This window comes from Daucus carota, chromosome 2 (assembly GCF_001625215.2).
Source record: "Daucus carota subsp. sativus chromosome 2, DH1 v3.0, whole genome shotgun sequence".
NCBI lineage: Eukaryota > Viridiplantae > Streptophyta > Magnoliopsida > Apiales > Apiaceae > Daucus > Daucus carota.
Window position 1 is genome coordinate 39,981,287 of NC_030382.2, and position 26,269 is coordinate 40,007,555.

A 26,269-nucleotide genomic window follows, 5' to 3' on the forward strand; every position below is an offset into this window, starting at 1 on the left:
TATTTGACTTCAACTTGAACATTGATGAACTATCTGTACTTAGCACATCACAGACTTAAAGAAAAAATAAAAAATAATTCATATCTATTCAGATTCAGTAGTTATCATGTCGAATGAAGCACACCGCTCCACTAAGAAAAAAGCAGGCAACACCACAACAGAATGCAGCAATTTGGGAAAAGAAGCACAAGAAAAAAAAATATAATATTAAGTCTAAACTTTTATTTATTTGTTGTATATCCATCTGAGAATTATGCCATAGTAAAGCATTTCACAGCTTTTAGTTTTTATACCACTGCAATCAGCTTGGTTCAAGTGCAGGATGATCTTAAACTACGGAAACATAAAATCCTTATTATTGAAGTTCCCTCAGCAATCGTTATTACTTAATTTTTAGCAAGAAGGGCATCAATCTTGCGTTCAACATGAGCCTCGTGGTCTTCAAGGCGACCTTTGATCACATCGTCCTCCCAAAGGATTAATGTAGGGACACCTTTGAGCTTAAACTGTGAGTCATTCCTTAGAGGATGCTGAGGGTTCCTCCATGTGGGCCTATCTCCAACATAGGCTTTTAAAAGTGCTACATCATCAGAGCATGCTTCCAGCTTCTTGTAGATGACAGGTTCAGCTCTCACACAATCTGAAAACGACATAGGCAGAGTAAGGTTACTGAACATGTAAAATAATCAACAGCATATCCTCAGTCGGAGGGATGACCCCCTCCACTGGCTGCAGCCTGCAGGATGTTCAATTGCTTGTCAAAACAATAATGGCCCTGACGATAAAATGAGGTTGCTGAATGTTTTGATCTACTGCACCTAACTACACCTCCAATCCATATCAAACTGAATTCAGACAACTTAAATGACAGATAATAATTCTAGAATCCAGTCCTAAACCTAGCCATAATAATTGATGTCTAATGCCCAGTTAACCTATAATGCTATAAAAGACTCAACCAACTAGATTGTATAAAAAGCCACAGCGGAAACCATGATCACATTACTATTTACCCTTAAATTATACTAACATCAATGCACAAATGGTTTTGGCCTGCCACAATACTACAGAGCTTCGTAGCGGAACTCATAAAATTCCAGAATACACCCACAACGCATTCAGTTAATCCTCTATAAATAAACAAATTTCATTAGTTCATCAAAATAATTCATTTATCATTTATCCCCAGATAAAGGCTTTTACAAGAAAGTGAAGAATTAAATTGATTACCAGGGCACCAGCTCTGAGAAGTAGCAGGGTCGATATCAGCCAAGAAAAGGATGAAATTAGCTTTGTTTTTTGGGGCTTCTGATTTGAACTTGTCGAATACCCCATTAAAGCTTGAGATTGTAGCTTCCAACACTTTCAATGGCATCTTCGATATCTTAGGCCTTTCTCTGCTTTCAACTAGGGTTTTCACACTTTCTCTTCTTTCTTTTTTCCCTTGTAAAATGTAGTGTGTATTGTGTTGCGTAAAGATGCAAAGATAAGGTGCTCACTTCAAAATAAATTCACATAATTTTATTTTAGAGTGTTCCCATTTTTTTTGAAATATCTTCTCAGTTAAGCGACAATAATTAAAATTCAATATATTTTAAGTGGACATAATTCTTTTTCAAAAAAAAAAAAGTGGTCATAATTCACATATTTCTGTCAAATAAAGAATAATAATATGATAAAGATTAATATTTTACTATCGATAGCTCAAATTGGTTTTGGCGAGGGTATTGGTGGAAGCTATACGTATACACACATCAACTTCAACAAATCGTTTGATAGGATCTTCATAGAGACCAGATTAAGCAGCAATATGATCTGTTTTATGTTTGTGTTTGTTCCACTCGATTGTATGTGTAGATGCCGTATGACTTTTCATTGTTGAATTAATTAAATTTTTTTCAAAAAAGTGGATATATTCACATATTTTTTTTCAAAAAAATAATAATAATGCGATTTTGAATATTTTTACGTCCAAAAATATAAATATTCTTGAATTGTATATTACCTATTCATGACGTGCATTATTAATATAATATATATTTACATTTCCATAAAGTTTTTGGGTTCTAGAATTTTAACAAACCTTCAGTGAGATAATCACAATAAGGTAAGAGTAAGAGTATCACGCCTTAAATGTATAATAAATAATTTAGCTTTTGGCAAATTAAAATATTATGTTGTCTTTAAACGTCAAACATTTTTTCAAGATTTTTAAAAATATAAATATATAATGTAAGTATACTTTATAAAATTCTTAATATGCGTGCTAAAAAATAACGTGAAGAATCTGGTGGGATGGAGAGAGTATATGAATATGGGTTTATCAAGAAGACCCAGGAAAACACTTTGAATTGTTAATTAATCGTCAGAGATAGTTTAGAACCATCGGTTCATGATCTAATGGATCGTTCTGTTTGAATACTGAATACTCTATCTGAGAGTTATCAGTATTTATCAAATCTGTTTCTAACGGAACTCTATAATTTCTGACGAATCTTTTTAAAAGATGCTAGTAACAAATTTGTAAAACTCAAACTAAAACGAAAGTGTTTTATTATTATGGACTTAGGCTTGCTCGAAATCCTATGTGCACTCCACATTGAATTTAGGAGGCGGATGAGCCATCTTACAATAGCTTAAGGATGATGTATGTGAGTTTTTGAATATGAACTTAGGAAGAGCCGTAGCCAGATAGATTTGTAGCTAGGGTTAAAAATAGGGTGGGGAAATCGGGGAATCCGTCTCGAATGGGGCAAATCCGTCCCGCTAATATGGGGAATGGGGCAGTTACGGAAAATGATTTTCTGCCCCGCCAAAATATGGAGCAAGCAGGGGATTCCCCGCCCCGCCCCGCATATATTTAATATAAATAAATAATTATATTTAATATAATATATTTAATATAATATATTTGTTATATTTAATATTATTATTTTTAATACACAAAACTATAATTTTACAATGTATAACATGTCTCTTTGATTTCTATTATAATTTGTTTTTTGCTTTTTATATACATGTCTCGTATATTATTATTAAAGTATGAAGAAAAAATTACTTAATTTTGAAGTAATTATTTAAAGTGTGATATTATAGAAGCGGAGCGAAATTATATTAAGTCCCCGATGGGGAGGGGATGGGGATTAAAAATAAATCCCCGCGGGCAATGGGGCGGGGATGGGATAGAAAAAAATTATGTGGGGCGGGATTGTGAAATGAAGTCCCCGCCCCGAACCCGCCCCATTTTTAAGCCTATTTGTAGCTGGGAGAGCTAGATCAAACTTCATAATTCGATATGTGTCGAGTCGATACATGAAAAAGATTGTTAGAAGTGGAACGAGAGGCAACTAAAATATACGCAATCAAATAAATCTAATATTATGAGATTTTTCGAGAGACGTCGGTAAAAAATAAAATCACGCGGATTCTGTTTAAAACGTCTGAGTAAGCCTGAATCGAGTTAAAAAACCATTAGATGCGGGTTGGTCCGCCGCCCGGCCCACGATCACAAGACTTTGACAGACTGGAATTTGTTTAAGAATTATTTTGCAGAGGCTCGGTAAATAGGGCTCCGTATCATTTGTAACCACTCTATTCAACCACTTTTCAAAAGTAACCAGTTTTTTTTCGAGCTTTCAAAACTAACCAGTCTAAATGAGGGGAGAAAACGCGACCTGAACGAAAAACTTTTTACAGCACGGGTCGCGCTTTGAAACAGCGACCCAAACACAAAAAACCCCGTTGAGGTCGCTGTTTCAAAGAGAGACCCAAACACAAAAAACCCCGTTGGGGTCGCTCTTTCAAAGAGAGACCCATGCTGTAAAAAGTTCCATATGGGTCGCGCTTTCAAAGAGCGACCCATATGGGTTATTTTTAAAAAAAAAAAATCAAAAATCAGAAAATATTATTTCAAAGGGCGACCCATATTATTTATATTATAATATTTTATAATATAATTTATATAATGATATAATATAAAAATATTTTATATTATATAGTGATATATATATATATATATTTATATATTTAATTGAAGTTTTAGTAAATATTTATATTATAATATTTTATAATATTATTTATATAATGATATAATATAAAAATATTTTATATTATATAGTGATACATTATTTGTGATATTATATTTTATATTATTATATTATGTAATGATATAATATAATATTATAGATTGTCATATTTAAATATTTAAGCTCATATAGATTGTACTTAAAAGGTAATTCGCATTACATAAACTTAAACGAAACAATACTCTTACATAAACTGAAGGGAAATTACATATGATTAAAATGAGAACATGACATAAGTTCTCAATCCTGAGTGAGGTCCACAATATAGTCGGAATCATATCCTTCATCATCATCTTCATCGTCCTCAGCGTGAGCATCATCGTCTCCACCATCATCAGCAACACCGCCTTCCACTTCATCTTCATCGACCCACGGGGTAGGCATTTGCACTCGACGGCACTGATAAGTTACATTGTCCACATCTCCCCACTCGGCCCAAAATCTGGCTTCCTGACTTCCCTCGAGTTTAGCCTGCAGTGCGGCGCACTCTTCATCGATTTTAGCCGCATAATACCTCATGCGAGAATCACCAAATGGGATATCCATCTCACCCATCTCACGATGGCGTTGAAAATAGAGTTTGTGAACTTCAGGGAATTTTCTGTTATGGATATCATCTTCCGCCTCCGTCATCACCCAATCTTTGCCCCTTCTAATCCTCCTATAAACATACCTGCAAATATAACGGAAGAGTTTGTTCCACTTCTTCACGTTCTTTTGATGTTCAACCTCGAGACGTCTCTCTTCTCTCGTCTCCTCTATCATTTTCTTGATGTCAAAGTCAGTGCGCATCCGTCCCAACGGTGGCCGAGTTTTCTTTTGTTGCACGACCGGTGGTGCCTTGCTTTTAGGAGCTGGTTTAGGTTGGTTGCTTCGGTTGTTGCGCATCCCTCCCAACACAAGCTCCGGCTGTCTCCTATCTTGTTGCTGTTTGAGGCGTTTTTCGCAGCCGGGGGTCATTGGTGCTTTCCCCTTATCCATTGGTGCCTTGCCCTTATCCATTTTCAGCTTAAGTGATGAGTGAATTTTGTGTTTGTTTAGTTGCTTGTATGTGTATCAACCATAATGAAGACCTATTTATAGGCGAATGGATTATTGTTTAGCTGAATATATTTAAAGGACTTGTCAATTTTTGAATTGACAAGTCCTTTAAATGAGCTGAATCTTTTCTTTCAATGCATGCTATGGTTTGGCAGTATGAAAACGTGGGTCTAATCTATAAAGTGAGAAACTTTGTACAGTCTAATCTTTACAGTGAGGCACTTTACTTTTGCAGAACCTTTACTTTATGACCTACTGTACACCATGTGACCCTCTGCATTATCAGATACTACTGTTGATCATGTGAATATCAGCATTATGAGATACAACTGTTGATCATGTGAATATCAGCATTATGAGATACAACTGTTGATCATGTGAATATGAGCATTATTTCGTTGCTTGCTATGGTTTGCCAGTGTGTAGTCTAATCTATACAGCCTTTCTTTTCACATCACTTTACTTTATTATATATTGTCCTTTAACTGAGCAGAATCTTTTCTTTACAGCCTTTCTTTTGCCAGCATGTAATATCTTGTCCCGAATGCTTCTGTTTCCTTGAAGTTTATTTATTGCTTCAACACCATTACATTAAATTAATTAACAAAATTGGATTAACAATAAAAAACGAAAGAAAAATACAGAGTAACAATAAAAAACAAGGACTGAAAAGGAAAATACAAATTAACAATTAAAAACAAGGACTAAAAAGAAAATGGCAATTAAATTACACAGTAGGGTCAACATTGTACAATGGACACCTTTTACTACGTCTAGTGTGTCCTTCTTGCTTGCAGCGGCCACATTTGTGACTTGTACGGGAACTGTCCATCTCCGTGCGTATTCTGACGGATTGACCCCTTTCTCCTCGTTTACGCCTTCTCTTTCGCAAGGCCTCGTTCGGTACCACAGTTCCAAACATTCTCCATTGCACTGGCAAATCAATATCCCAATACCCAGTTGCTGGTAATGGATATATCATTGGCTCCCACAATTTCAACAAAGTAGAGTTGTAGTGGAAGGGGCCAATCCACTGTTTCCAGTTTAAGTGATTGTGGTTGCAAGCAGCAATCAAATGTGAACACGGTAGGCGGTGGCAAGCCCATTTCCCGCAAGTGCATGTACGCTGAGTTATGTCAACCACCTGCGTGTTCCCGCCCTTATTGCACCCTTTTACCATGTACCTTTGCGTCTTTACGGAGAACAAACCGGTTCCTCTATTAAATGTCTCGACCCGGTGTGTGTTAGCTTTGGCTGCAATCTTCTCCAACTTATTTCTCGTCCTTAGACAAAGTTCATGACCCTCCCCAATGCCCTCAAGCACTGCGTTCCTCTCCTTATTGACCGTCCTAACAGTTTTATAAAACATGAATTCAATCATTGCGGTCACAGGTAGGTGCCGAGCCACGCGCACGTTACCATTAAAGCTCTCCGTGATGTTTGTGGTAGCTTGGCCGAAACGAGCGTGGCCTGTGTCATGACAAATAGTCCAGAGGGCTGGACTTATCCCTAGCAACCACCTCAAGCCTTGAGGCGAAAGCTCTCCAATCTTCTTCATGTAGGCATCATATTTCCTAATCTGTGGCGTATTGCCGGCTAGCCACATTAACATTTTAAGCTCCTTTCCCGGGAATGCCTTGGAGAAGTTGCTCCTAACATGATGGAGGCAGAATCTGTGATAGCCCATCGGCGGGGTAAAACCACTCGCTTCGTCATTCATTGCAGCAAGGATCCCCGTCGCACGGTCAGATATAATACAAACCCCCAATCTATCTCGGCATACATGTCTACGTAAAAGACGTAGAAACCAAGACCAATTTTCAGTTGTTTCCTCATCAACAAGGGCGAAGCATATGGGATATTGGTGGTTATTAGAGTCGACTCCCACCGCGACCAGCAATTTCCCATTATACTTTCCCTTAAGAAATGTACCATCAATGGAAATAACTGGCCGTGCATACTGCCAACCATCAATCATTGCTTTTAGGCACCAAAATGCACGAACAAATGTCGATGTACCCCTCTCTTTATGATGTGGAACAACCTCAACCACAACTATACTTCCGACATTTGTACTGGCCATGACATTAAGGAACCGAGGGAGCTCGTTGTAGGTTGTCTTCCAGCTTCCATAAACGCTTTCCATGGCGGCCATCTTCCCCCTCCATGCTTTCAAGTAACTAACCAAATGGTGGTACTCATCATTGACCATTGTGATGATGTTGCTTACCTTCAATTGAGGGGTCTGGGAGATCTGTTGAAACAAAATATATTAACATTAACGATGAATAATAAACGATAATATTTAGACATATAATGATATCCAAGGTTGTAGGACTTACGTAGGGAGCAACCACATAGCCAATCATTTTTGCTGAAATTTTGCGGTGGTCCTGCGTGGGTCTATCCAGTAGGCATGTGTGAATCTCTGGACATTTAGTTATTTGAAAAAGGCCGTGGGACTTCTTCTTCGCGGCCCTTAGCTTCCACTTGCAGTTTGAAACCACACATTTAACTTTGTAGACTTGCGTGGAGCTTTTCTCCACGATGAAATTTCGATCTGTACTTATGTGTGCATGTTTCACAGCAGCTATGAGCACTTCCTTGGTAGCAAATAGAGCTCCTTCGGTTAACTCATCGTTGGCGGGATCAAACCCGAGTGACATAACTGCGTCCTTGTTGGACACAATCACAGGCTCGTAATCCTGGGATCCAAACCATGCAGCTCTAGGTTCATGAATAGACAATGCCTGTGTTTGCAAGTGCATGTTTCCCTCTCTTTCTTCATCGGAATCAACCTCCGAAAAATCTTCACTTTCCGGAACATCCTCCTGTGATAGATTCCACTCCGAATCGTCACTGCTGCTTATGGCTCTTTCCGAGCCATACTCTTCATCATCCTCCTGGTTCTCCAGTGCAAGAGCTATAGCTGCACCTCTTTTCGGGGTTTGACGAGCCGGTGATGGCTGTCTACCACTCAAATCGTCCTCGTCCACAACCTCTTCAACAACAAAACGACCCGTATTACTCGAGCCACCACCATACTCTCCAATCGTCCCGTAGTTGTAGCCGCTAGACCACCCTTGCATGCCCTGGCTTTGTCCATAGTTTCCCCCATAATCGCCTCCAAAACTCCCACCGTAGTTTTCAACATAATTTGAAACTTGGCCACCTGCAGCGGTTTGTCCGGTTTGTCCATAGTTCCCCCCATACTCGCCTCCATAGTGTTGGCTGGGTTGAGCAATACTCTCGGCCTCGATAAACAATGATACGTCTCCACCCAAGTGAAATCTCTCGGGGATACTTAACATCCTACGAACATCGTCGTCCGATTTAACAGACTTCACAAAGAACCCCGAAACGAGGTTACTAACCCCGATTCGAGGATATTTCACACTAAGCTTGACATCCCAATGATGCCTACTTATATGCATCAACCCGAACACCATATTTCGTAGTTCTTCAAGTGAGCTGCTCAATTTCACATACATCATTTCTTTCGGATCTAAGGTGTAGAGAACATCGTTATCTTGTTTTATGATTTCACCTCCCCAGAAGAAATTGACGTTTACGTAACCGTCCATCTTTGTTTTGGTTTTTTTGGAGTGGTTTGCTTTTGGTGGTTTTGGTTTTCTGATAGCTTGCCAATGAGGTTTTTTCAAGTGATGATGGTTTTGTGGATAGGCAACCACAAATGCTTCAGCTTTTAAGGACGAATTTCAAAGTTAACCACTGTGCTTCAATAGTGCATGCAATTTTTGTGTCCACTTATTGGTATGCAGTCAATCTATCAATGAGCAATAAAGTAATGAATGATTCTCTGAACAAGCTACTGCATAAATCCATTGATATTATTGCATGCTGCACTATGTGTTAAATGTGAGGGATGTGACCATACAAAAAAAGCTGATGCAAACTGTTCAAAAACTCATAATTGCATGACTTTAAACGAGCTCATAATTGCAAACAGATGATGCACACTTTCAAAAAAATCATAATTGCAAACAGATGATTTGACCATACGTTTTAAATTTTTTTCACACTCTTTAGAAAAATACATTAAATAATATACATATATACACACATATATATAATATATATATATAAATAAATAAATATATATATATATATATTTTTCAATCTTTAATTTATATATATATTTATTATTTACATTATATATTTTATATTATATAACCGTTAAATTAAATTGAGACTTTTAAGGACGAATTTCAAATGCTTCAGCTTTTAAGGACGAATTTCAAAGTTAACCACTGTGCTTCAATAGTGCATGCAATTTTTGTGTCCACTTATTGGTATGCAGTCAATCTATCAATGAGCAATAAAGTAATGAATGATTCTCTGAACAAGCTACTGCATAAATCCATTGATATTATTGCATGCTGCACTATGTGTTAAATGTGAGGATGTGACAATACGAAAAAAGCTATTGCACACTGTTTAAAAACACATAATTGCATGACTTTAAACGAGCTCATAATTGCAAACAGATGATGCACACTTTCAAAAAAATCATAATTGCAAACAGATGATTTGACCATACGTTTAAATTTTTTTCACACTCTTTAGAAAAATACATTAAATAATATACATATATACACACATATATATAATATATATATATAAATAAATAAATAAATAAATATATATATATATATATATATTTCAATCTTTAATTTATATATATATTTATTATTTACATTATATATTTTATATTATATAACCGTTAAATTAAATTGAGACTTTTAAGGACGAATTTCAAATGCTTCAGCTTTTAAGGACGAATTTCAAAGTTAACCACTGTGCTTCAATAGTGCATGCAATTTTTGTGTCCACTTATTGGTATGCAGTCAATCTATCAATGAGCAATAAAGTAATGAATGATTCTCTGAACAAGCTACTGCATAAATCCATTGATATTATTGCATGCTGCTATATGTGTTAAATGTGAGGACGTGACAATACGAAAAAAGCTATTGCACACTGTTTAAAAACACATAATTGCATGACTTTAAACGAGCTCATAAGTGCAAACAGATGATGCACACTTTTCAAAAAATCATAATTGCAAACAGGCTTGAATATTTGATGCAGATTGCTTTCTCTACTTAATGGATTTGCAGAAAAACGTCCTCTCAGCAAAAAAGTGAATATTTGAGCAGTAACAACAGGCTGGCTTATTGAATTCTTGAATGATTTCAATGAAGTTGGCAGCTTTGTCCAGTGTTAAATCAATGTTTTGTAATAAAAAGCTAAAAAACCTACTGCCTTAGATGTGACCATACAATCAAAATTATTTGCACACTCCTCAAAAAATAATTCTCTGCATCACATTTTAATATTAGGTAAATAAAACTTTAAATATTAGATAAATAATTAATAAACTATAAATATTAGGTAAATAAAAAAATATTAGGTAAAAATTAGATAAAGGAAAAAATATTTCCGAATTAAATTAAATTAAAAAATATAATATTACAATCTATAATATTATATTATATCATTACATAATATAATAATATAAAATATAATATCACAAATAATGTATCACTATATAATATAAAATATTTTTATATTATATCATTATATAAATTATATTATAAAATATTATAATATAAATAATATGGGTCGCCCTTTGAAATAATATTTTCCGATTTTTGAATTTTTTTTTTTAAAATAACCCATATGGGTCGCTCTTTCAAAGGGCGACCCATATGGAACTTTTTACAGCATGGGTCTCTCTTTGAAAGAGCGACCCCAACGGGGTTTTTTGTGTTTGGGTCTCTCTTTGAAACAGCGACCTCAACGGGGTTTTTTGTGTTTGGGTCGCTGTTTCAAAGCGCGACCCGTGCTGTAAAAAGTTTTTCGTTCAGGTCGCGTTTTCTCCCCTCATTTAGACTGGTTAGTTTTGAAAGCTCGAAAAAAAACTGGTTAGTTTTGAAAAGTGGTTGAATAAATTGGTTAGAAATGAGAGGGAGCCCGGTAAATAGCGTCCGAAGCACAAACCGAGAAAAGACAAGAGAGTGTAAAAGTCTTAAAAGGAGAAGGCGGCGTCCCCTTTGACACCCCAAAAGCCCCCCGCACATATTCTTGCCTTCTCAATCACCTAAACACCATCCAACTTCAACTTCCCCACACTCATCTCTCTCCATCCGCCGCACGCATCTCTCCCTCTCTCTCTCTCTCTCTCTCTCTCTCTCTCTCTCTCTCTCTCTCTCTCTCTCTCTCTCTCTCTCTCCCTCCCTCCCTCTCCATATATAAGACAGACAACTGCAAACTCAACCTCAATCTCTCTCTATCTCTGCATATAAACTTGTATAAGACATACTACTGCAAACTCAATCCCCATCAATCTCTCCCACCTCTCCAACCGAAATGGCACTCATAAAGCCTCCATCTTTACCAATCCCACAACTCCATTTCTCAAAACCCTCTTCTCCACCCACCAATTCATCTTCTTGCTCACATTTCATCACCTCGTCTTCACATTCCCACTCACCCTTCACTGAAAAACACTCAATCAACAGATACAAAAGGGACAGTTGGGTATTCAAGAACCAGCTGGACCCACTTTCCTCTTGCCCTGTCCCACCTGATTCATCCTCAATTAGAGACTATGACATTGCCCTTCAGCTCCCTGAGCTCAAGAAGATGTTGGAGGTGTTGAGAGAGAAGAGAGAGAGTGGTGGGGGTGGAGAGAGAGGGGATAGGAAGGTTGGGGATGTTTATTTGGTGGGGACTGGCCCTGGTGATCCTGAATTGTTGACTTTAAAAGCTATGAGAGTGATACAAAGTGCTGATCTTTTGTTGTATGATAGGCTGGTTTCCAATGATGTTCTTGATTTGGTGGGCCAGAATGCTAGGCTTCTTTATGTTGGCAAGACTGCTGGTTATCATAGTCGAACACAGGTTAGTTTTTCGTGTTGTTTTTTGGTGATTTGATTTCATTGTATATGTGTTTCTGTCCTCTTTGAGATTTGAATTGGGCTTGTAAATGGTTGAAATTTTCGATGGACTATGTTGGTTTTGTGTTTAGTCTTCCTCGGGTTTATGGTCTTTAAAACTTGCCAATCGATGAGCATTGAGTTTGAGCATGGGGGTCTTAATTTTGAATTTAAAAGTAGGGAGTAATATGTTGTTGAACAGCTTGTTATATGCAACTAATGGATACATATGATCTGTTTCTATGTGCTTGAGCCTGTTTGTATTTTTCTAGAAACAATATATAGTTTGTGGTAGCAGTAACTTTCATTATTGTATTTCCGAATTTAGAAAGGCTGCGGTTAATTGAGAAAGAATATGCTTGCATTTGATCTCTCTGCAGGAGGAGATACACGAATTGTTATTATGTTTTGCTGAAGCTGGGGCGACGGTAGTGAGACTTAAGGGGGGCGACCCACTGGTATGGTTTTAGTTGAACTTTTTATTGCTTAGCGAACAATGTTGCGGAAAATCATTATACATGAGGCAAGGTTTTGATGTTTGTTATGGGTTTTTAGGTGTTTGGAAGGGGTGGAGAGGAAATGGACTTTTTGCAACAGCAAGGCATTCAAGTAAAAGTTATTCCAGGTACAGTTTCATTACATATAGACTTTAAGCTTTAGAGAAAACAAGAGGTGCTTATATTTTGTCTCAAGAGGAAAAACAAGAGGTGGTTCTTTTACCAGGAACACCCACAGAAAAAAGTTTCTGCCAGCAGCTACGCAATCATTAGTGACTTTATAGAAGCTGTAAATTGTAATTTGTAAGATTTCAACTAGTAATTACATATTAGGCTGCTATCCTTCTGTATCCGGCCTTAATATTATGCAGTGGTTTATTATTAGATTAATATTCTCCTGGATTGTGAGACCTTAGGAGTGCACTTTGGTTTCATATTTTGCCATTTCTTTGCAGGAATAACTGCTGCCTCTGGAATAGCAGCAGAGCTTGGAATTCCATTGACTCATAGGGGTGTGGCAAACAGTGTTAGATTTCTGACAGGACATTCCCAGAAAGGAGGTACTGACCCTCTGTTTGTAGCAGAAAATGCAGCCGACCCTGATTCAACCTTGGTTGTTTATATGGGCTTGTCAACTCTTCCTTCACTTGTGATGAAGTTGATGCATCATGGTCTTCCACATGACACGCCAGCTGCTGCAGTTGAACGTGGGACAACACCTCAACAGCGCATAGTAAGTGATTCAATCCGCTTAATGTGCTTAAGATTGTTAAGCATTGCAATTTATTGCCAATTTTCGTGATATATGACTTCAGTTCATCTGAAAATAGCAACTCTTTCTCACTTAAGTCTGAAACTTATTTTCTTGATTTTTTACTTATTGAAGTCTATTGAGCATCCTGTTGCAACTTGCTCAAATTTTATGGTCAGATATCTTTGATAAAAATTGAAAATATTATAAACAATATATTGAATTTTTGTAAAAGCATTTCGCTGTTTGCCTCATGGAAATCTATACAAATTTATCTTGAATGCATTCTTATAAACTATCTTTTGGGTTGTTCCGGAGATGTCACTGACAAAATGTAAAGAAGATGCCGTATGCCGATATTGCATCTTGTCTCACACAAATTGCATATTAATTTGACATAAAGCCAAACAATTATAGCCATTAGTGTTAGTATAGTTCTTGACTTCTTGTTGCCTGGTGTTTACTAATCTCAATTTATGGACTTTCTGGTTCTGCTTCTGGGAATAAGAGATATAAACTACAATAGTTTTGAGTACTAGACTACTGTCGAACCAGGGATTTCATTTTAAACTTAAAATCTTAAAATATAACGAAGTCATATCAATATATCATAACTAGGGCCTATACTTTTAATTGATAGAGCATATACCATTGTTTTCTTGCATTGCTCAAGTGGTGCCCAAAAATATGAGTTTTAGCATCCCTTACAAGAAGACATATCTAGAACCTATTGGTCCTTGTTGAACCTTCTAATTGATCTTCATTTCATCGGCAATTTTATGTTGGACTGCCTAGTCTATGGAAAGCTGTATTCCACATTCATAGTTCTGCATTGCAAGTTATCACTGTCTTTATACTTATAACAAATTGCTCCTGCTTGTAAATGTCCAGGTGTTTGCAGAAATTAAAGATCTTGCTGACAGTATTGCATCAGCACAGTTGATATCTCCCACACTCATCATAATCGGGAAGGTGGTCGCGCTTTCACCACTGTGGCCAATTTCCTCAAAAGATGCATCTACTTTGGTGGAAGCCAGACAGATATAAAGCAAGGGAACAGACTGGCAAGCTGTTGGGTGCTATCAATGTTACTTAGTGTCGTTCTAGTTTGCAATGCATTCTGGTTCCTCTTCCACGAAAGACAGTGCAGTGAGTTGCAAAACAAGATTTTGCTGCCTCCTGTTGACAAAGTCACTGCAATTGGTTTGCGGAAGGTAACAGTGTCTGTTACGATGGTCGAAGTAGCCATGATAACTAAGGACCACTTGAATTGGTACAGAGACTCTTTACGAAGCAAAACTGGTTCAGTACTCGGGCTGAAAGGGGAAGAGGTTTATCTTCATCTTTTGGGAATGTAGTAGGTTCTTATTCCATTTTCTCTTTTAGGTTATTAAGTGTTTACTGCCTTTTAAGTTGGTGTGTAAATTATGGCATGAGCCATGAGGGGGTAAAAAACATTTTTTTCCGAGGACAATAATAATTTACTGACTTATTTATTGAGGATTTATATATCAAGGAATTTTTTTTTATGAATACAGTGACTATAAAAACCTTTTCCATGCCATATATGATGAAAATTAAAAGGATATCCTTTATGATATTACCAATACACTATATACAATTGGTCATTTTTTTTTTATTTTTTTTATATTTGATTCTCCGCATGTAATAGACTACCATCTACGTAATTAAAGTAAATAAGATATATTCAAAATTTATAATTGAATTTTGACCATTTATATTTTACTCATTTTGACTTCGATTTATATAATTTGAGAGCCTATTTCTGGTATTTTTTCATAAAAAATTTAAAATATATAATTTGTTCTACAGTTTAAAATCAAATTTATTATATTTTATTTAACATAATAGTATTATATATAAAATTTTATTATAGATAGAATTAAAAAATTTATGATGATATCATTGAAAAAGACCTTCTACCTAAAAGTTCATAACGTAAATTATTGTCTTAAAAAGAAAAAGTGGAAGCGACAGGAAAATTTCAATTAAACAACTAATACTTTCTAAGCATAAAAAAATTTGGATGAACTCAAATGTATTTGATAACATATTAACGGTCACAATACAATAATATTTTTCGATCTTATATTTCGAATAAAAATACTATATAAAAAATGAAATTGATAAAATACAATGTTTTTTATATATTTTATTAGTTTTTTTATTTGACTTGTACAATAAATTTGTTTGGACTTTGACATATCATTAAAACAAATGAATTGTAGAAATCAAAAATCACAACTAATCGATTGAATTATCAATTCAAAATTTATTAAAAACCTTTTCGATAAATCGGTAATTTGTAAACAAATGAGATTATAATTAATAAATTGATAAAATATTTATTAGTAATTAGTGGTATTTTTTTTAATTAATCTAATATCTCTAGAACATGTAAATAAATAACAAATTATTAAAAAAACGGATTTAGCAGGCAATAATAAATATAAATATAAATAATCATCAAGTTAAATAAAATTTAAAGGCATCATTGTCAAAATCTATACGCAGCAGAAACCCTTGTAAGGATTAGGTCGCAGTTTAAGACACAGAGGTGAGAGGTTTGTGCCCCGACTCTCATCTCACTTGTCAGAACCAAGGTATTCTCCAAACTCATATATTTTGTCTGCGTACTATGTTGGTTCAATAATCTTTTCCTTTTGAATTATCCAGTGTCCTGTTCGTTCAATTGTTTGGTTTTTATATACTACAGTATCTAGGAAAGAGTAGCTACTTCCTGATTATGCACACAAGGTGTTTGATAAAAGTCCTCTTTGAGTTTTTGTTTATATATTTTTTGCATATTACACATATTGATTTTAATGGTTTTTGTTGTTTGTTGTCTTTTAATCGATTAATGAGGGATACAGATGCTAAATGATGAGATTCTGAATTAGATGATTTTTTAAAAGTATAATGGGGTTTTGATTGCAGATTGTGCTAGACTTGGGTTTTGAAGCTAAACTGGTAATGGAGCGCCATCAGTTATCAGAAGAGGCTTCATTTAAACTACAAGAAGGGATACAGTTGTTACTCTCACAATGGTCTTCTCTTCAAGTTGCTGTCGAAAATGAGTTTGGTGGTCCAGATTCTCGCAGGAAATCCCAACAGTTACCTGTTGATCTGTTCACATGGTTCACTCAGTCAAAAGGTCTATTCATAATCACTTATAGATATTTATGTTATATAAATGTCAGTGATTGATATATGGGTTTACGAGTGTAGTCCTGCTTACTTCTACTGACTTCATAAAGCAAATTGTTATACTGTTTTGCACAGTTGAAGTATTAAGTGCGTTTTTACTTTCTCTAGAAGCTTGAATATGTCTAGGTTGAGATCTACCTGTTGTAGTACAAGATATGGAACTTGGTGTTCTTTTTTGTTTCGTTTGCATCGTGTATAACTAATCATCTCATGATTACTTCTGCTTTCAATTGTGTTTTTTTTAATGGGTAGGGCCTATTTATATTGATGAGTTGGAGAACATGCTTGATGACTTTATGCTTTCTCTTAACACTGAACTCGACGATGGCAGCATCGAGGAGGTACTTCCTCTTTCATTATGTCTATAATTATTTTGTTGCCGCAGGTTTAATAGAATACTACGATTTACAGTTTACAGTAATCTAGTGAGCACTTAGTCTTTGGCTTTGCTGTGTTGATCCGAGAACTTTCCCAACAGAAGCTTTATTATACAGGAAAGAGAACTAGATTCACTGTAGAACAAATTTATCTGCTTGTTTCACTGCACCCATACCAAAGTTTGCATTAAAAAGTGAGGCAGTGAGGTAGGTTAATTATTTTACTCTCTGTAAGTTTTGCTTTTGTTCTCGCAGTTTGAATTTTCTTCTACTTTGTTAGGAGTCTGTAAGGGATTTCAACAGTTTATTTCCAGAAATTTTTTGTTGCAACATACAATGTTGACAATTTTTTTCAGATCATATACTCATGATATTGCTTATTCTTCTCTATATGGTGAGGATACTACTATTTAAGAGGGATGATGTTGTGTTTTATGTTTTACCAGAATGAAGTGATTAGATACCATAATACTAATTCTTCTGTATATGTTTGATTGGTAAATGCTTATAATCCACTATGGACCCTAAGAGGCTAAATTATGTCAGTTTGTAAAGTTTCATACCTAAATGGGTATCTTGGTTTTAACAACTTTGAAGTATGTATTATAGACAAACTGACAATTATATATGCCAGTTTGTTTTCAATTTTCTACATCAAATGAGTTACTTAGCTCCAAGTGGATTAGATCAATTGTGTTAAAAAGAAGTGTGCCTGCAAGTAGCTGCCTCACTTTTAAATAAATCAAGGTCCAGTTGTTCATGGTTCCTTTTGCTGAAATCAATTTTCAGAATTCAAAGTTTACAACTTAACATACCTCAGGGTCCATTATATTATTACCTTGATCAAAACTGTAAACCATTTTATACATCATACCTATAACTAAGACGAAATACAGCTCATGTCATCATAACTTATGTGTTATATGTTTTTATTAAATACTGACATCACCATGATTATTGTCATCTTCTCATTGAATTTCATTATCCAAACACTTAAACTATATACTTTTCGTTCCCCTTCCACTAATTCTCCCTCTTTTTTCATCATTTCTCTTCTTTTATTCTTCCTCAATACCATTTACACAAATTCATCTCAATGTATTTAAGATTTTCGTAGTTGATGAATAATATAATTATTTTTAAATAAATATTCAATATTATTTTATTTTACATCTTGTAATTCTGTGTTGATCAAACAAAATAATAAATATACATATAAATTTGAATTTGGTATGTTCATTAAAACAGTGGTACTTGATACGAATTATAATTGTAACTAAAATTCTGAAATAAAAATATCTTTGAATTGTATTTTACGAATTAATGACATGCATCACTAATATATATACAAATATAATTTCCACTAAAGTCAATATATCGCATAACCGGGCATGTGTTCGTGGTCATTTAAAATCATAGAAACTGTACATGTTGCAATTTTTGTGCACTTTCCCGTACTTTTTCGTTTGAATGAATCCCTTCAATTATTTTGACCAGATATCTGAAAAATTAATGATAATGCATGAAGAATGTTTGGAAGGTAATTTTATGTCTATCGAAAGACTGAAGGACGCTCCTAGAGTTTCTGTTCCACATATTAAACAGGTAATTGCAGAACTCTTCATAATATCATAATTTGTTTTGTTGTAATAAACTATCTCAGTCAAATATTTACACCTCCAATGTGTTGCCTTGTTTTATGTATGTTTTCCCTGATATTTATTTGTCATTAATTATCTTGCGTCTTTATTCGCATATTCTTTGCTTGTGATAATTATGAATATTTTACATTTTAGCAAGTTTGAATACTTGATATAAGTCAGGATTCGTGTTTTGCAGTTTTGTATATATGTGTGGTTTTATGTTTTTTATGTTTATAAGTGCAAAAATGTGAAGGTAACAGTAAATTGAAAGAGATTAGAAGAGAAGTAGTGCAATAAGATAGTCAGAGAAGAGAGAGATGAGAGATAGAAGCTTGGAGAAAAAGTTAGTTATAGGGAGAGAGAGATTAGAGGGAGAAAAAAGAGTGGTGCAACAAGTTCCATTCTGATATTCAATCGTAAATCATACTGAAATATTACAAATGACTTATAACTCTGAAAGGATCCTTAATGGCTTATACTGCTACTCATAGACACAATACTAGCTAGTGCTTATTACTTCTTAGTCTAGGCTATTCCTCAAAATATAGTAGGTTGTTCCAGTACAACGGTTTTCACTTGAAGTCTACTTTAGAAACATTATTTAAGTTGACCTTATGATAAGTTTAGTGCTTGAACAAATATGCTACAGAAAGTGGACAAATGTGATTTTATTTTTTCCGTAAAGGCTTAACTCGTTTTTCTTTTCGGTTGACCTCAATTTACATAATGAGTTCGGTCAATTTTCTTGGGCTGTTTTATCTATGCATGTTCGGACTTTGTTGTACATAGTTTAAAGGCTGTGACAGTAATGCTTAATTGTACATATAGATCACATTAAATCTTATACTAGAAATTATCGATGATTAATAAAGGTGAACATACACTATCATAGAAAAATCTGGCTCAAAATAAGTAGAATTGGCTGGTTCCTAGACTAAACTTGAGCAAAGTCTATGAACTTGAAGGATCCTCGTGTTTCTAGTTTCCTGAACCATCTGTCATAACATGGATATTCAGAACCTATGATGTCGTCTCACAAATTAACTATTTGAGGGGTTAAATATGGATTGTTTTAGAAGCATGCCTACTATACCCAACTTGCAAACTGCATATGTGTCAGGAACTGATGAGTTCTGACCTAGTTTTGTTGCTATATTTGGTGTTTTCTGAGTTTATGAGTAAGGTAACAGCTTGATAATAGAGAATTAAAGAAATTGGCAGAAATAGAGATGAGAAGCAGAGTTCAGAGAGATCAGAGTTAGATGAGAAGAGAAACTTGAAGAACAAGATAGATTTCTAGAGAGAGAGAAACCCTAGAGAGAAGAGAGAGAGAATTGTGGAACAAGTTCCATTTTCATATTCATCATAACTGGAAATACAAAGCTTATCAAGTATTTATAGGCAAACCTCAACTATAACTAACTTCTAGTACTGAAATGACACAACTACCCTTACTAAAGTGTACTATTGTGCTAATTACTAATCCTGACAACTACTATTAGTAAGTACTGCAACTAAGACAGGCCGTTAATCCTGACAATATGCGAATAATAGTAATATCTGGTCATAACGTATAACCTATCCCAATTTCAAGATTCTATATTTATTGTCCTATACCCATTCGCCAGGAGTATATGTGGTCATTCGATAAAAAAAATTACTTATAAAATACTGAATCATCTAATCCCATCTAATGGAATTTTTATGAAATGAAAATTCTGGATATACCTGTTAAGTTATATTTGTTTATATGTACCAGTATTATTATACTTGTTTATTGTTTATTTATAATACTTCAGTTGCTTAACTTTGAATGTTTGCTGGAGACTTCCATTGATACTATACCTAACTGATAATATTTTTCTGTTTTGTCTTTTGTACATATGTGGTCAGTATGTATTAGGCTATTAGTTTTGTCAGTTTGTTATGAATGTGCCTTGGTCACTCTGAACTGCCAGGATGACAGCAACACATTTCCTTCAATGGCATAAATACATTGTGAAGTTTTAATCTTGTGTAACCTATGTATGCACCTATATATACAAGGGTCCTGTTCCCTGACAAGTGATTGTCAGGGAACATTTATACAACACACTGTGTCCCAGCCGTTGGATCGACGATCCAACAGCTGAGACAAAAGGAAAACTTTTTAAGTATCCGCGGTAAATAACCGCTGACACTAGATCTTTCACAGGACTATCCGCGGTTAATAATAGTGGACAACACAGAAACCCTAGGTCTCTCCTTCTCAAAAAAATAAATTATACTCTCCTTTTTAAATTTATGGATTTAGATGATTATTATGATTAAACTAATTTTGTTTTGAATAAATAACAATTAACTTTATTTTATATTATATGTTTAGAATTCTTTGTTTATATATTTTTAATAGTTAGTAGATTATTATTAAAATTATCATTATTACCTATACATTCTAATATTAGTATTTTATTATAAATTTAATTGTTATTTTTTTAAGTTTTTTTATTGATTTCAATCAATTTTTTTTGTGAATAGTTAATATATAATTTTTATTCTTGTCACATATTATATATTATAAGTATTATTTATTTTTTGTGTTATATAAAATATATTTAAATTTAATTTATTTAACAAAAATATAAAATGCTATTTCGACAATGTATGTTTTTAGACGTTTATGCTAAATATTTTTGTATTTTCTCGATCCTTCTTGCTTTCTAGCTGCATGGTTTGCTGTTTATATTGTTTCTCTCTTTTACTTAAACAAGGCTGTGTAATTTTGTAAAGGACTTCGTGGTTAGGGTGATATTTATGTACTTAAAGAGAATATAATAATAAATATTATTCTCTTTTATGTGGTATATATAACATATAAATATTATTCTTTGTAAAGTATATAAATATTATTCTCTTTTATGGGGTATATATACCACATAAATATTATTCTCTTTTAAATTAATTTAAAACTTAAAACAAGAAAAATGTCTAAAAAATATACATTGTCTAAGTAGCATTTTATATTTTTGTTAAATAAATTAAATTTAAATATGTTTTATATAACACAAAAAATAAATAATACTTATAATATATAATATGTGACAAGAATAAAAATTATATATTAACTATTCACAAAAAAAATTAGTCAATCAATAAAAAAAACTTAAAAAAAATAATTAAAAAAAATAATTAAATTTATAATAAAATACTAACATGAGAATGTATAGGTAATAATGATAATTTTAATAATAATCTACTAACTATTAAAAATATATAAACAAAGAATTATAAACATATAATATAAAATAAAGTTAATTGTTATTTATTCAAAACAAAATTAGTTTAATCATTAATCATAATAATCACCTAAATCCATAAATTTAAAAAGGAGAGTATAATTTATATTTTTGAGGAGAGACCTAGGGTTTCTGTGTTGTCCGCTGTTATTAACCGCGGATAGCCCTGTGTGTCCGCGGAACACGCGGAAAGATCTAGTGTCCGCGGTTATTTACCGCGGATACTTAAAAAGTTTTCCTTTTGTCCCAGCCGTTGGATCGTCGATCCAACGGCTGGGACACAGTGTGTTGTGTAAATGTTCCCTACAAATATAGATATATATTTGAAACTATTCTATTAAATGTTAGAATCTAATCAGCATAGAATTGGCCCCAATTAGTCTTCTTTGCAGTAAACAATGTTTTTTCCGGACATTAAGTGGTCGAGAGGTTAAGAGCCAAATGCTTTATTTATTTATTTTTTTTTGAAAAGAAAAATATATTTCCATTGATACTAAGTATCGAAAACACAATGTCCAACGGAACAGAGTTTCTTTCATCCACAAAAATATACCATCTAACCGAAGAGTAAGCAGGTACTCCCGGACGTTTAGACCATAGATACAAGGAAACGGGTACGCTGCCACGAACCGCGATCTAGATCGTTCGTACCCGATACGGTCGGAAACGCGAACGGAAACGTTCAGGGTCGCGACCCAGATCGCCGGAAGTGACGACCCGCAAGAACACACTTCATTCTTGTTTTGAACAATAGATCCATGTCTATGTCATATGATAAGTAATTTATTTTATCAATAAATGTGTACTTTTATTTGTTATTCAATATCTTTTTCTTTATAAAAAATTATAAATGTATAAATTATCAACTAAAATTGTATATTATAATGGAATTTATATATATGATTATAGAATTCTTTTTAAAAGGACCAATCGTACCCATACGTTCCATCGTACCTATACGTTCCATCGTACCAGATTCACTAAAACTAATGTTCCACGTACCCGATTTCGTTCCCCGTTTCGAATCGAACCCAGTCCTATGTAACTATGGTTTAGACGATAGGGCCTTTAATGTTTGAAAAGAAAACCCACCAATTGGGCCTCGTTAAAACCCCGCAAGAGTAAAAACCCTATGGGAAAAAAACTTAAGGGGAAAAAGAGTACCCTACAAAGCAAAAATACATCCTTTACAAAGAAATTACAAGAAAAAACTCGTATCCAAGCTACAATGACTTGTACACTTATGTGATATGTCCCTTTCCCATCTGCTACCTCCAAAATTCCGTAGAGTGCAGTATTTAACGTTGAACCTGCAAGATGGTTGTAGACATTAAATGAAAATATTTAGTGAACACTAAAGATAAATTAGTAGGGAAACAATTCAAAACACACCACGCATTAAAAGGTAATTAATTAAAAACAAAAACACGTCAATAAATTGGCACTTAATTGTGGTCAAAATATTCCACAAACATGATAACTCATTAATGAGACAATTAAGCCTTCAATTAACGCACAATTAACAAAACATTAACACCTTCAATTAAGGCACAAAAAACGCCCACAATTAAGGCACAATTAACGCTCTCAATTAAGCCACAATTAATGCTTCCTTTCTGAAACCGACACACGGATCTCATTCTGATCCCGGAACAGCCGCCATCACCGTCATCCTCTTCGACCACCAGCGCTACCCTATCTCTCCCGTAGGCAACCGTGGGAGTCATTAACCGAGTCTTGTGGATACTCTGAAGTAGAAAACATTCTGTGATTGAAATCCAGTGGTTTGGCCGTGCACAATCTTTCGTCTTGCCTGCTGGTGAAGTGGCGCTTCGACTAAAACAGATTTCAAGTCACTGCACAAGTTGCGGGAAGAACCCTCTTGGTCCGATTTCAACATGGAACTCTCGGTGTTTTTATGATTCGATAGTAGCAACAAATTAGAATCCCTGGGGGGAGGGTCATGAGTGGTCGAAAACAGAGTAGAAGTTTGTTCTTCATCGTGGTTGGAAACACAGATGAAACAGAGAAGAGTGAATAGATTTGAATGTCTAAATTGGGCATAATATGTGCTACTGTGTGCGAGAGAGGGAGACGGTATTTGGAGGCGATTTTAGATAGTGGAAAAGACGAGAATTAAAAGCTGATAAATGGGTCATCGACGGTGGGTGTGCATGTCCAAATGCTTTATTTTGGTGTAACTAAAGATGTTGCTTTTCACGTAATAGTCTTTGGAAACCTAATAATGCAATAGCCCAACCTAATTGCAGATTATATGAACTGTGATGAAAGATTTAGAGAAAGAAGTGCAAGTAAACTAATGTAATAGGCAGCTAAGATTTTGGCAAGGAAGGATGTGAGTAAAGAGGGCTTTGAGATGGATAAAATATTGGATCAAGATCAGTTGTGTTTGAAATGACAGAGGTGTGATTTGTCCTTGTCTTGTATGTAAATTTGTTACAGGCTTGCTTGTAATAGAATGATGTCGGTGCTTATCCTCCAATGTGAATGAATTGAAGGCTTTAAGACATTAAAAAATTAATATGCCTTGATGCATTTATTTTCTTTAGACAAATAGGCTTCATATTGTAATTACCTGTATTTGAATCATTAAATCATTTATACTGTTCAAATATGACCTGCACGGCTGCACAATGTATGTAAGAAACCCAACAACAGTTAATATGTAATACGTGTCATTATATGTCGTAACCCTTATGAAGCACAAGTTCTTTTGCTTTTCCAGGAAGCCTGGATTGTTCTTTTTTTTTTTTCTCTTAATTTAAAACACAATATTTTATCTAAGATGTGTTTTTTTTTCCTTTTTTGTTTCATGGAATTCATGGCACTTATTTTCATTTAAGTTTGAAAATCTTTTTGGTGTAAAATGCATCTTCGTTATCTAATAACTGCCCATGATTTAGGATGCAAGTGATGATGAAGATAGTGACGGGATAGATTATGATGGGAGCTCCGTGGAGAGACATACTGAAATGGGAGTTGATGTCCCAAAATCCCAGCCAGATGGTGTTCAAAATGATATGATGGTGGTTGATGAGCCATTGATCGGAAAAACGGCTGAAGCAGAAGATGGATGGACAGTTGTTCCTTCTAGGCGGAGCAAAGGTAAAAGGAACTGACTAGAGATTATGAAGAAACATCACAAAAATATTATTACTCCCCTTTTCTTGTTGGTGATTCTTGTTTATGTGTGAAAAGTTTTTTGTTTTTGCTGGCATATTGAATGAAATGTATCCATAACTGGGCAGTCAAGTTTTGACCGAGACTCGTCTAGGTTATATTTATGATGCCGAGGAGAATTCGTTATTTTAAATATACTAGCTTAGGACTGGGTGACTAATAATTTTGTTATTTTAGCATATGTATTGTAATATTTAATATTAATATGAAGAAAAATGTATTTGGATATATATTTTTATTTACTGTGTTAATTTATTATTTAAAATGTTAGAGTAAGTTCTTAATAGATTTTTGAATACCCAGATCGAGTATTCGATCTGTCTGTTCCTATTGAGTTGAGAGGTTGCAGTGATAAGGATTTGAAGTGCCAATAAAATCCTGCTTTTTACAAAAAAAAAGAGGGAAAATAGATTTTTTTGCCACTCAACTTGGTGTTTTTAGAAAATTACCACCCAACTAATTTTTTTTCCTTTTTATCCACTACTGTTAGATTTGGATTTTTTTTTAGCCACCAACTTAGGTACAGATTTGAAAACTAGCATTATGATGATTTTTTGTAGCATCATTCATACATAATGATAGTATGTAATATTTTGATGATGTGTCGTATGCTAATATCTTTATATATAGCAATAATAATATAAAATAAGCTGATGAAAAATTAAAATCAGGAAAAATCGTTATTAGAATTCTAAAAATTCAATAAATCATGAATTTGAAATCAATGACTTCAAACAATTCACCACCCGCATAAGATAAAGTGTAATTAAGTGATATGATGCATCATCTTTCGCTATTAAAGTTTCAATCGATTAGCTCAGTTTAAGATCTCTCTTAAATCTATCTTTATAAATTTTCATGGGTACTGGTCCCTGGCATGTGATTGCCAGGGACATGTTAAATAACATATGGTTTTGTGGCTGTTGGATGCATATCCAGCGGCCAGGATTATAACATTTTTTTTAACACGTCTAGCGGTTAAAATGTGTCTAGCGCGCTAGACATATTTTCCCCGTCTAGCTGTTAAAAACCGCTAGACGTGTTAAAAATTTGTTATAATCCTGGCCGCTGGATATGCTTCCAACAGCCAGAAAACCGTGGGCCAATTAACCAGTCCACAACCATCGATGGCTGTGGACCAGGACCCAATTTTCATAACTTTATCTTATTACAATTTTTAAGATAAATAAATAGAGAGGAAAACTTAAT

General features: G+C 34.4%; 4 protein-coding genes across 4 annotated transcripts; 2 read left to right on the forward strand and 2 right to left on the reverse strand.

Annotated features, from left to right (window-relative positions):
• Nucleotides 1-202: 202 nt before the first annotated feature.
• On the reverse strand, nt 203-1,486 carry LOC108206734 (thioredoxin-like protein Clot). Its single transcript, XM_017377124.2, has 2 exons — nt 1,231-1,486; nt 203-640 (listed from the first exon to the last, which is right to left on the reverse strand). Exons 1-2 carry the CDS (start codon nt 1,373-1,375, stop codon nt 387-389), a joined length of 399 nt encoding a protein of 132 aa, XP_017232613.1. The 5' UTR covers nt 1,376-1,486; the 3' UTR covers nt 203-386.
• A 4,366-nt stretch (nt 1,487-5,852) lies between these two features.
• LOC135150668 (uncharacterized) lies at nt 5,853-9,176 on the reverse strand. Its single transcript, XM_064087498.1, has 2 exons — nt 7,469-9,176; nt 5,853-7,380 (listed from the first exon to the last, which is right to left on the reverse strand). Exons 1-2 carry the CDS (start codon nt 8,708-8,710, stop codon nt 5,854-5,856), a joined length of 2,769 nt encoding a protein of 922 aa, XP_063943568.1. The 5' UTR covers nt 8,711-9,176; the 3' UTR covers nt 5,853.
• Nucleotides 9,177-11,157: 1,981 nt separating this feature from the next.
• On the forward strand, nt 11,158-14,869 carry LOC108210103 (S-adenosyl-L-methionine-dependent uroporphyrinogen III methyltransferase, chloroplastic). Its single transcript, XM_017381369.2, has 5 exons — nt 11,158-12,053; nt 12,469-12,546; nt 12,644-12,713; nt 13,041-13,318; nt 14,228-14,869. Exons 1-5 carry the CDS (start codon nt 11,520-11,522, stop codon nt 14,381-14,383), a joined length of 1,116 nt encoding a protein of 371 aa, XP_017236858.1. The 5' UTR covers nt 11,158-11,519; the 3' UTR covers nt 14,384-14,869.
• Nucleotides 14,870-15,812: 943 nt separating this feature from the next.
• Nucleotides 15,813-25,288, forward strand: LOC108209035 (uncharacterized). Its single transcript, XM_017379728.2, has 5 exons — nt 15,813-15,960; nt 16,295-16,511; nt 16,817-16,905; nt 18,439-18,546; nt 24,784-25,288. The coding sequence occupies exons 2-5, from the start codon at nt 16,331-16,333 to the stop codon at nt 24,997-24,999; spliced, it is 594 nt and encodes a 197-aa protein (XP_017235217.1). The 5' UTR covers nt 15,813-15,960; nt 16,295-16,330; the 3' UTR covers nt 25,000-25,288.
• The last annotated feature ends 981 nt before the right edge of the window (nt 25,289-26,269 follow it).